Below are 13,014 nucleotides of genomic sequence, written 5' to 3' on the forward strand. Positions count from 1 at the left end.
CAAGTAATTAGTTATGGCTATCCTTCTTAGCTTACTAAAATTCTGATTATCACACACTATTATATATCATACACAACTATAAATTACAGTACTATAGACTGTTTTATACAACACAGTATTATACATAATTGAGACAAACACTTATCTCATACCTTCACACAGTTGTACTTATCTTTAGCACAAGAATATCAACATGTTACAGCTACTCACAGGTTTATACAGGCCATTGTATTAAGTGAAGGTTCCATTAGGACATCTCATACCGTTGCCTTGATTAGGATGCTTCTAGTTCTCACTTGAACATTGCGACAAATCCTTTCATCTTTAACGGCGACTTGATTTGAATAATGGGTGATATCTTTTCCTTTCCTCTGTAGTCGACGACTGGATGATTTTCTTTTGAATAAATTCCACTAGAGACTTGGATTTCACTTTTGAAACATTTCCATTAATTTCAGGAGCTGATGGTCGCGGAGAACCACAGCAACTTCTGCACTTCGTAAAATCTTGGAATACTCGGAACTCTGGAAATTCTGGGATGGGACTCCAGTGAACCCCCCACAAATGAGTGAACACCCTTTCCTGCTCTTCCAGTCTTAAATATCCTTCCCATTCTTTGTCTTTTCCTCCGCAGATTTCACTCCAATTCTCAGACATCATTTCGGGTTCTTTTTTTTTGGTCTTTGTTCTCGATGTTTTTTCGACTTTCACAAGTCTTTGCGACTTTTTCCTCAGGGCGATTCTTTTGTTGAAAAGAATTGCCCAATTATTTGAAATGAGTCTGCTGACTCATTTCAAATAATAATCCTTCTTTGTTTTGAACATATTAGTTTTACAGATAACATTAAATCATACATATTATACAATACAACTGATTTTTCATTTATATCTTACAACACTTTACATTATAATTTTTGTAATATTCTGATTTGAGACCCTTTTAAAATCGAGCTTGGTAAGTTATGGAATAACTAGTGATGTGAGATTTCACAATGTAAATAAATAATTATAAGTAAATAAATGTCTACAGTACTTTTTGCAGCATACCAGTTGTTGAATATTTTGAATATCACCTCTGCTTATATATATGCATCCCCTTGGGTCAGTTTTGTGCAAATCAAGCATGTGGTTCACTTTTGCAGCAAGCCAGGAATATGAACCTACAATCTTCTCGTTACATTCATATCCTCAAAATTCAGTCATCTCTTCATACAGCTTATTAATTTTTGTTTTCACATGGGCTTATCTCAACTATACCATCACACACATACACACTCTTTCACATTTTCATCCTAACTGATCTGTTTTCTTTAATTCTTTACTTACTCTCTCTCATAACCAACTACAGTAGTCCTCACTTATCCATGGAAGATACTTTCCAAGAACCCCACTGGACACCCATAACTGTGGATAGTACTGAACACTATGTATGCATATCTCTTTTTTTTTTTTCCCCTATTCATACCCATCATAAAGTTTAATTTATAAATTAGGCACAGTAAGAGACAATAGCAATAACTAATAATAAAATAGAACAATTATAACAGTATATTGTAATAAAAGTTATGCGAACGGAATCTTAGCAACCTCAGGATACATTTTTTTTCTTTCCTTATGAAGTTAAAAACTTTCACCTTTTCACTTAAAGGAAGCACTTTGCAACTTCTTTTTGACATATCTGAATTGCCACCATCACTATTCTTGTGCTTTAGGACCATTATCAAATAAAATAAGGTTACTTGAACACAAACACTGCAATACTGCAACTGGCAAACTGATAACTGAGATGGCTACCAAGTGACTGATGGGCTGATAGCATATACAGTACAGTGTAGATATGTTGGACAAAGGGATGATTCACGTTCCAGATGGGACGATGCGAGATTTCTGTGCTACTCAGAAAGGTGCGCAATTTAAAACTTATGAATTGTTTATTTCTAGAATTTTCCATTTAATATTTTTGGAGCAACCAAGGGATTGACTGCAGATAACTGAAACTGCAGAAAACAAACTGACAGATGGGGGGGGGGGGTAACTACTGTATTTCTCCAGATGACAGAATTCAAAAAAAAAAAAAAAATTCAAAACAAATAATTTTTTCAGGTATAAATTTTTGACACACCTCTCTTGTTGTATAAATAGGTTTGTTGCAGAAAAGGAGACATTTCCAATTATATTTAAGGGTTTTTCAAACATATCAAATGGTACCAGCAGAGAGACGAAATTTTCATTAGAAATGGGAGACTTCGATTTCCCTTATATTGATTATAGATTGGATGTTACTCAGCTTACTGTAGGGTTCTTCTGGAACTGTTAGATGATTTTTCTGCACTAACATGAAACACATGTCCCACAAGGAAGAAATACACTTAAAATGTGCCTGGTATTCACTAAAGAAATCCTGAATGTAACTAATATTCATGTTAGTGCCACTCAGCACTATGTATCATTTATTTGAGTGATTTCAACATTTAATTAAAATTTTATATATACAACTGAAGTCTACTTTGAAATGGGGATATCACCAGCCCTGTTTATATACTTAAGACAAATATGACTATATAACTTGATTATAGTGAAGTTTATTTGTAATCTTTTTTTTTTTTTTTTAATATGAAGAGTTAAATATCATTTGATCTTTATGTAGATAATTGGAGTTGACTTTGTTTTGTTCATTCAAAAAAATACTTTGGATCGGAGGGCCAGAACTTTAAAGATTGAAGCATACAATGAAAGTTTTTCAAATAGAATTGTTATTCGTGAAAATTGCACTTATTCCGTAAGTATAAATAAAGTCTAAATGCTTTACTTTATTTATATATGTGTGCTGAATTTTCTTTGGCTGATATAAATTTTTGAAATCTAGTCGCATCTTTTTCTTACTGAGAATATTTTCATAGTGATGAAAATTTGGTAGTTATCAAATTGTTTAGGTTTTGATTTCAGCATAAGAATATAAATACTACATGAGGTTTTATGCTAAGACATGGTATAAGAAATGTGATAAGAAAGCAAGATTAAACGTTCCTCCTTTCACAAATTTAGGCCAGGTGGCTTGTTTCAGTCTCATTCCAGCGTTCCATTGGCCTTCCTATGTTCCCTTGAAACATTTTTCAAAATTGTTGATTGATTTGTTTGATTATTTTATTGTCTCTTACTATTTTAGTTCAGATGATCATTTTCCCTTTGAATTCTATAGTTTGTTTTTTTCTTGCGAGATTGACAAATTATATTATATTGTTTTAGTATTAAACCTCAGTTGTTCCAAATATTACTTGGTCATCTGCATTGCATACAGCATCTAATTACTAAAGGAAGAGCCGTAAGGCTTCATTTCAGAGATATAAAATTACATAGGCAAAGTGGATACTAGATCCAAAATTATTTAAATTATTTCAAAAATTTAATAAGTTGACCTGAGAGCTTATGAGAATACAATCCTTGGAATCCCCAAGTTGCCTTAGCTTGCACTACTTAAGACATTGGCGCTGCTCAATCATCCATATATTCACCTTCTATTGGTGCATATGATAAAGGTTTCACTGGCCTGACAGCTGTTTCGAACTGTGTAGTTCTCTTCAGAGGGCAGAAAACTTAAGAGATAAAAAAACTCTTGTTCGTATGCGAATATATGGATGCTTGGGCGTCACCCATGTCTTTTAAGTAGTGCAAGCTAAGGTAACTCGGGGATTCCAAGGATTGTATTCTCGTAAGCACTCAGGTTAGCTTATGAAACTTAATAGTTTCTGCAAACATTCAGCTTTGAAATAATGTTGGATCTAGTATCCACTTTGCCTATGTAATAAGGTATCTATGATAAAATTATTTTCTGTTTGAACTAATTTGTTACCATCATTGATATATTCCAAATAACACTGCAGAAAGGGGAATGTTATTGCAGAGAGAGAGTCAAATGTTTTGGCTCTCTTTTTGCCTTTTGTGCTTATTATTGTTTTTTCAATATTTTTCCTTGGTCATCAAGGAATACTCACACGCATAAATTTAAGAATATGGATGTGCATATAGACACAAAAAAGCAACAGACTGAGAACAAAATCGTCTACTTCTGCAGTCGTAAGTCATGTTCTCTGTGGTTGCAATTAGCTCTTGTTATGCTCACAGTCCTTATAGTAATGTTCTCCCAGAAATTAATAGTGTAAGGTATAATTATTTAGGTTAGGGCAGTGTTTCCCAATGTGGGGCATAGCCCCACAGGGGGGCAATTTGAATATTTTGGGAGGCAATTAGAAAATGATGTTGCATTCGTCACCTCATCACTGATATACTCAAAAAACTCACCATTGTTGGCGATAAATTGTTGATGTCGCAACCCTGACTTTCCGAGAAATAAAGCTGACATCACTAGTGCAGCAGCAGTCAACATAAATACAGTATCAAGAAGAACCCTCAGAAAAGCTAAATGATGAGACCATTAGAAATTTATTTATCATAAAAGGAACAATGGCATGGCTTTCTGACGAGACAGAAACGAAATACCGAAATTCAACTAGTTTTGCAAAAAAAAATACTTTTGCCCTTCTTGTCATCATATTTAGTTGAATATGGCTTTAGTGCTGTAAATGACTTGCTACTGAAAAAATGAAATCATCTGGATATCACAAACCATGGAGATTTGAGATTGAAAACGACTAAATTAGTACCTCAAATAAAAACTCTTTGCAGCAGACATCAAGCTCAAGGATCACATTACCTTGGATTTTATTATCCTGAGTTCATTTCAATTTATGTTTTATAATATACAAAGTGTAATATAAAATTTATATTACAACATTCAGGTCTAGTGTCTGCATGACAGAAGGGTTCCCCATTGTCGTAGGGCTACACCAAGGGTCAGCTCTGAGCCCCTACCTCTTTGACCTGGTCATGGATGTACTAGTGGAGGATGTCAAGAAGAAGGCACCATGGAGCATGCTGTTTGCTGACGACATTGTTCTATGCAAATCATCCCAAGAGAAGCTTGAAAATACCCTGGAAGAGTGGAGAAAGGCATTGAATATATGTCAACGGGGAGTGACGAGGATATGGTCATACGACTCCAGGGAGAAAGGCTAATTTCAGGGAAGAAATTCAAGTACCTTGGGTCAGTTGTCGAGAGGAATGATGACTTGGATGAGGAAATACAGCACCGAATAACATGCGGTTGGATGAATTGGAGGAAGATGAGCGGGGTCCTGTGCGACAAGAGAGTGAGTTGTAAGAGGAAAGGAAAGCTGTATAAGATAGTGGTGAGGCTGGCAATGCTCCATGGTGTGGAGATGTGGCCTATAACCAAGGCACAGGAGAGGAGGATGGAGGTAGCGGAGATGCGGATGTTGAGATGGATGAGTGGTGTGACGAAGGACAGGATAAGGAATGACTACATCAGAGGGACGGTTAAGGTGGAACTGGCAAGAAGATACAAGAAAGTAGGCTGAAGTGATTTGGACATGTAGAGAGGAAGGGCGAGGAGTATGTTGGCAAACGAGTGGGGTATATGGAGTTGGAGGGAAGGAGGAAAAGAGGCAGGCCCAAGCTCAGGTGGAGGGATAAGGTGACAGAGGATCTTAGGGAGAAAGGATGGAGTCCGAAGGACGCCCTGGACCAGAGAACTTGGAAGAGGAAGGTTAAAGATCAGTGTGCCGACCCTGTTTAACATGGGATAAGGCATAGTGAAAGAAGAAGAAGAAGAATATAAAATTTATATTCATTGAAGAAAGTCAAATTAAAAACAGTTTTACGTATGTTCCTTTTTTAACAAAAATACATATTTATATTATGCTAGAGTGGGGGGCATCAAAATCTTGGAGACATTGATGTGGGGGCATGATCCGAAAAACATTGGGAGACACTGGGTTAGGGGAATATTGTAGAGTTGTGGCAGGTGACAAAAAGTCTTTGATTTAAACCACAACTGTAAATAATAAAGTATTCCCTCCACTGAATATGATGATCAAAATCAGTGATGTGGTCCAGTGTCTGCACAACAGAATGGTTGTAGTTTATATACTGGACATATTTTTTATATTCATTTATAAAACAGATATGGGTAGGTCTTATAACTTGGCCAAAGTGTTTAAAATTTACAGGAGCAAGTATCCTGTTTGTAGATGGCAGGATGATCTAATTAATGGAGAGGATCTTGGTGCAAGCATATAGGGACAGCTGATTTTTGGTAAGGCTTCAAAAATGTCAGAATGTTATACCTTGTCCTATTGTTTCAGAGATGTTGGATGTATGATAGCAATAGATTTTCGTGATCTGGGATTTGAAGTAAGGATTATTTAATGGAAGAGTGGAACATTTTGCTGATAATGTTGGGAGGAAAATGTCACATGTGATAGATATCATTTAGCTTAGCAGATGTTATAGCCTTATTTGCTGTTGTTTTAATAACACTCTGTGCTATTGGGAAGAGTGGTGATGGTGTGTGAAAGATAGATGGATCCACTGGCAGGGCTGTACTTATGCATAGGTGCATGAGACTCTAGCTCCCCCCCCCCCCCATGCACTCTAGTGCCTCAGACCCTGCCTGCCTCAGGAAAAGTGTAACTATGACCCTGTCCACTGGTGTTAGTTTCTTGTAGACAGAGAACTAAGGATTCATAGGGTACAAATGATTAGTATCAAGGAAGGACAAACAATAATCATTGTCATTTTTAGTGGTAACGCATATCCTAGGATGTCAAGGTGTGTTAAAATGTTTCTAATATGTTCATGGCATGTTGCCAAATGGGGAGTACATCATCATCGTTTTGCCTTAGTGGTGAATCTTAATGAAGCAGCATTGGCACTGCTCCATTCAATGTATTTAACATTGTACTCCACTCAGTGGATTTAAATTGGAACGATTCTTTTTGAAATCTGCCACAGTTTTACAACATTCTCATGACCTTTATAAATATGACTTCCTCACGTTACCAAGAATTCAAGAGACTTGTTATTATTATATAACAGTTTCTGCTACTTTCAGGAATAGAACTATTCAAAGGAGGTTCTATTTGGACACAAACTTGAATTCTGATAATCTCTCTCTCTTTCCTCAAACACATCTACTGAAGACCCACTTGCATCTAACGGTAGCTGAGCGCACTTGCCACATGTTTGCTAACAAACGTGGTCAGCTTTCAAGGATGATCCCTGAATTCGATCTCCACCATTCGTAAGCTAAAAAAGCACATTTCTTTCCCTCTCTTCTAACTTGTATATTTTATATTTCCTCTTCTCTCTGTCCCTTGAACTTGTCTACAAAGTTCAAGGAACAGACACAGAGGGAATGTAGACCACATTCCCTCAATCTGATGCATGCACATCTCCGTTGACCAGTTATCTTGGTTACAACTGATCTTTCGAACTGCTTTCTCCCATCTTCTTGGATCCCATGTATGCATAGCTGCAAAGAGTGATCCAGATGTTGTCTTATGAAAACTAAGTTGACACCTTTTGGCTATATGTATATGGAAATATGACTTCTGCATTACTTCAACCTTAGAATCACTTCTGGGTCTGGCCCCCGCTGGTACCTCAATAAAGGTCGAAACCAGTCTGGATAGTGACCCTTCCCATAATTCAGAGCATTATACATGTCTGCAAGGATATGTAGTTTGCATTATGGGATACTAAGGCAAATGATATGAAGTCATTAGCCTCTGTATACGAGTTGCCCAGTCATAGTTACATCACATGCACACTTTGTTTGCTTACACTTGGATAAAGGAGTAAACCTAGAATTCTTGGCATCTTTAATTTATAGTAACCAAGTGGAAAAACATTTGACGTAAGTTTGTATGATACATTTGCATTGGAAGTGTATGGGTGACCAGTGGCTTCTCCAGTTCTTACACAATTAGAAGAAAGCATAGGAATGATAGTAATCAGTTCAGCAGAGCAATGCCCATGAAAATAACTGTAGAAAAGGTATAATGCAGAAGTAAGGTGCCTATAGGGAAAGTGATTTGAAGGGAGTCTGAAAGAGGGATCATCTATTTAGTAGGTCATCTTCAGTATACCAACAAGAATTCTTGTGGAGGTTTTGGGTGCACCAACACAAATGTGAGAATAATATTCCACGGTTGGTCAGATCTATAACTTATAAAGTGTTAGGAGATGAGCTAAAGATAAATAATGTTTTGAATAAAAAAGAACATTTTTTAGAAGCTGATAAGGCTCTTGATGTCATACATGTTTGTGCCAGGATAAATTGGATGTTACAGTCAACTCAAGAAGGGTACACTTGTCTTGAAAGGATATCCGTACATTATCAAAATTGAGTGGGAGTGGTGTCTGATTTTTATTATGGATAATCAGACTGTACTGTGTTTTAATAATGTTGAAATTCACTACTAAGAGTGGTGAGAGGATCACTATGTAGGTCATTGGCTATGGAAGAACTTAAGATTCAATTACTTTGAGTGCTACTTGGCTTCTTGAATGAAGAAGAGGAATGGTGAGCATTGTCATCAGCAAAACTATGAATATGTGATTTAAAGTCAGAGAGAGAAGGTCATTGATGTAAAGGAGGAAGAGCTTGAGCAAGAGTGTGAAATCCTGGTGCACTCCAGCATTGATAAAGAAATCTGATGAGAGAAAGTTATCTACCATGACAGACAGCATGCATCCATAGAGGGAGTTTGCAATCTTCTCACAAAGGGCTGGAGGGAGACTATAAGATGGTAGCTTGTTGAGAAGGCTTCTAGACATGATTAAATGTCTCTGAGATACCAAGAACAATTGCATGAGTTTCTTAAAATCTTTCCATGGTCTGTGATCAAACTGTGGGTAAGGTTTGTAAGGTCTGCTGTAGAACGAGAATGCAGAATCCATATTAGTGATCACTAATTAATTGTTGGGTCTGCAGGTAGTGAAGAAGATGGTTGTTGACCTTCTCCATTACAGGGTACTCTGATAGAGAAGTACTGAGGTGAGAGCAATGAGGCTATAATTTTATGGCTGACTTTCTTTTCTCCTTTGTAAGGTACAAACTGGATAAAGGCTTGCATTTATGCCTGGCAGGTAGATGCTAGATGACTGTGAGAGCTTATATAGGTAATACAGGATGAGTGTTAATTGTGTAGCCCAAGTTTTGAGTACAACTGGAGGGATGCCATCTGACCAGGGGACCTTATTTGTATGAAGATTAATCAAGATTTTTCTGATGGTCTTCTGGTGTAAGATCAGATGAGGCACATGCAATGAGCAGTTTGTGGTAATGTAGCCTCAAAGTGATTTGCCTTGGTCATTTAAACAAGACTTTGAGAAAAGTAATGCAAAGTGGACTGCTTTCACCTTGGGTGACGATACCACGGCACCATCTGGATGTGAGAGGTGGAAACCGAGAAGGGAAGAGGTTATTCAACAGCCTTAGCTTGGATCAGACAGCTCAACTTCCATTTGAGTAGGAGGCAAGCTTTATTGCATTTCATTCGTATGAAGTCTGCTTTAGAATCAATCTTTTTACTCTTGTTTCAATCTGTAGTGTAACCTGAATGAGAAGCTGGTGTTGGTGATTTCAGCCTTGAACATATCCTACATTTTTATCATGGACTGCAAAGGCACAATTTTTAGAGAATCGTGACTTGGATGAGGAGTCGAGAGTTTTCAGTGGAGTGGGGAATAAAGGTTGTCATTTACCACGAAGGATTATTTTGAATATTAATTCAGTGCAGGATCAGGAGAGCAAAAATAGTAATCTGACCATGGAAAAGAGATACATTTCAGAGGTCATCCCATTTAACACCATCTGCTATATGGTGTGAAGCTGAGATTGGCCAGGAGGATGACAGTCTTTAGAAAATGAAAAGAGAGTTAATAAGGTTCTGGTCAGAATTGCGAAGGAGAGTAGACATCCACATATTTGGAAGGAGAGCTGGTTAAGAAAAGATTCAGTGTGTTAGAAAAATTATGAGGATTATCTGGTCTTCTGGTTTGTAGGTAACTATTTGTAATAAATCATGCATGATTTATTACAATCACAAATGATTTGTTTTCCCTTCTAGCTTAATGTGTGAAATTAGAACAGGGAAGCAAGTTTGTGTTATGGACATTGAAGTCTCCAAGTAAAGACAATCTTGTAGTTTGAGTGGTTAGAATGTGAATCTTCTTTTACTGGCAAGTAAGGAACAGTGTGTAACATGGTTGTCATAATTAGTGGAGTGGTAAAGGCAGTGAATTAAGGCTAAAGTGAGATAACTATTAGCTAGAATAGATCAAAGAATGACGATTCCTGGTTGAATAACCTTTGTCAAACAATATCTGATTTGACAAAAGCACATATTCCTCCCTTTTTTATGGAATACACCTTCATGATGTAGTTGGGACAATTGAAATGGGCTAGTTGGGGAGGATAGAGGATACCAAGTGGAGTTGAGTTAGGAATAGCAGATGTCTTCTAGCAGATAGCAGAAGTGTTGGCATATATCGTTAATATTTGTATTGATGGTAAATTGGTAAACTGGATGTGGAAGTGTGTTTTATTGGATGAAATTTTGATATTATTTTGGGATTTTTTTTTTTTTTTTTTAAAAGTAAGTGCAGATAGTTGATGAAAAGGTTCCTTGTTATGCAAAAGAGCACTTTTTAAAACATTATTTTAATGTGTTATAGTGCATTCCAAACAGACAATTACAGTATTAGTGAAAAAAAAAAAAATTATTGTGCATCATTTGTTTATTACATTCTCATTAGAAATACTAATTAATGTGTACCAAAAAAAGTTAAAAGGATTAAAATAGAATAAAAGTATAGTGAAGATTTTTGTTGTTGATAATTGAACACAAATTTGGAAAAATTGTATTTAAACAATGTAGTTTGCACAGGCGTTTTCTTCATTTCTCTGCATTCATAGCTTTATAACATTGAATAGCATTTCACCATGCTTTTTGAACTTTAATACATCTTTCTGTTTTAGGATTGGTGTCCATAAGAAAATTAGAAGCATAATCTATTTTTCTGATAAAAGTCAAAAACTCATTTATTGAGAATTGTTTCTTAGATGCTTCAGCAAAATCTATCTTCCTCTTCTTTATATAAACTTTGCTGATCCACCTCCATGAGAGTTTCATAATCTAGGTCATTTGGATGTGAGTCATTCATTCACGCAAATTGTCAGAATCCAAAGTTTTAAATGTAAGATTTTTTTCCAGTCTGAACAATGTCTTCAGAAATAGTTTTAATTTGCAATTAAAAATGAATTAAATAATTCCCACAATGTGGTAAAACATATTGCCACACAACTCATATATTGCTAGCAGTTATTTCAAGCCACAATTCACCAGTGTTTTCAAAGTTATGGCCCCCTCTCCTGTTGCTTTTATGACTTGAGTAGAAGTTCATCTTAAATGCCGGATGTTGAGGTGTACTGGATAGGACAAATGGAACGAAAATATGCATTTAACTGATTTTTGTCAGGTAGAGGTGAGCAAGACAGGATATTTAGTGGGGTGTTGCTACAAGCCGAGGGTGTGGAGCAGGAGATGTTTAGGCAGTTGAGCTTGTCAAGTGCAAGAAGAATGATTGTTATGGTAGATTTTACGTATAGCAGAATAAGTTGGGAAGAGGAAAATGCATGTAGTAATAAGGGAATGGAATTTCCAGAATTCTCGAGGGACAAATGTCTTAGGCAACATGTAATAGAGGGAACATGAGGTTCAAGAGTTCTGGATTTGGTCATAGCATCAGAAGAGCTGATAATAACTGAGATGACATCTCTTCCCCCAGTTGGAGAGTGTGACCATGTGGTTTTGACTTGGAAGATGAATAGACATGCAGGAGTATCAAAGAAAAGGGAACGTATGTGGAATTATAAGGCAGGTGATTATAATAGTCTTAGACGTCAACTTCGGGCAGTTCCATGGAGGGCAGAATTGGAAGGCTGGGATATCATTAGTGCTTGGGAAATTGTGAAGGAATATTTGTTAGAATCAATAGTAAGCTGTATTCCATGAGTGAAGAAGCGGACACAATTTGGTGTAAAGTGGATGACAAACAATATCAAACAGGAACTGCAGGTGAAAAAGAGGTTATGGAAGAGATATAAGGAGAGAGGTGGAGAGCAGATGCATGAAGAATATACGACTCAGGCCAGGAGAGTGACCAGTATGGTGAGGAAGGCAAAACTGGAATATGAGAAGAGATTGGCACTAAGATCCAAAGAAAATCCTAGGGAATTTTTTAGCTATGTGGCCAGTAGGAGGAGAAATGATTGTGGAAGAATGATATTGCGGGATAAAAATGGGAATAGAGTGACTGATGCAGAGGACATTGGAATTGTTCAATGAATACTTTATTGGAGTATTTCATCCTGGAGGAGTCAGTTTTAATACTATAGGGATAGGGCAGGTTCGAGGTTTAGAGGTACAGGAGGAGAGTGTGTTTCAAATACTGAGTACTCTGGATGTCAGTATAGCTGCGGGACTGAATGGTATTTCACCACTGGTTTTGAGAGAATGTGCTAAAGAACTGACAGCTCCCATGACCTGGCTTTTCAATGAAAGTCTGGCTATGGGAAAGGTGGAATGGAAGAAAGGTAAGATAGTGCCATTGCATAAGGGCGGTAGCAGAGTGGAAGTGTCTAATTATAGCCAGTTTGTCATCAGTAGTTGTCGTCTTGGAGAAATTAGTGAGGGACCATATACAGCGTTGGGCAAATGAGGGTAATGTTATCTGTGAGAGTCAACGTGGATTTGTTAAGTAGGCACTCTTGCTTTAGCAATCATCATCATTCTCAGCCATTGTTGATCTACTGTTGGATGAAGGCCTTTCCAAGATTATCCCAAAACTGTTTGTCCATGGCTCTCCTTTTCCATGTCACTTCTGCAGATCTGATGATATCATCAATTCACCATGATTTAGGTTGGCGTTGTGGTCGTTTTCCTCTCGTGGAATCCAATCCCGTACTTCTTTTGTCCATCGTTGATCTTGTCTTCGAGCAATATGCCTAGCCCATTGCCACTTCAGCTGTTTCACTCTTCCTATGATGTCAGAAACTTTGGGTGGTTTTATCCATGTATTCCTTTTGTG

At 37.0% G+C, this 13,014-nt stretch overlaps 1 protein-coding gene across 4 annotated transcripts in view; it reads left to right on the forward strand.

Annotated features, from left to right (window-relative positions):
• The window catches only part of retm (real-time), a 469,145-nt gene that overhangs the window by 92,177 nt on the left and 363,954 nt on the right, over positions 1–13,014 (forward strand). For 2 of the 4 annotated variants that reach the window (XM_090404393.1, XM_090404394.1), the window contains one exon: positions 2,648–2,779. The exons of the other annotated variants lie outside the window; for them this stretch is intronic. In XM_090404393.1, the coding sequence (XP_090260519.1) occupies positions 2,648–2,779 (132 nt within the window). The remainder of the gene's footprint in view (positions 1–2,647; positions 2,780–13,014) is intronic. 4 annotated transcript variants of the gene reach the window in all.

This window comes from Typopeltis vanoorti, chromosome 14 (genome assembly GCF_054136105.1).
Source record: "Typopeltis vanoorti isolate ZY-2024b chromosome 14, IOZ_Tvanoo_1.0, whole genome shotgun sequence".
Lineage (NCBI taxonomy): Eukaryota > Metazoa > Arthropoda > Arachnida > Uropygi > Thelyphonidae > Typopeltis > Typopeltis vanoorti.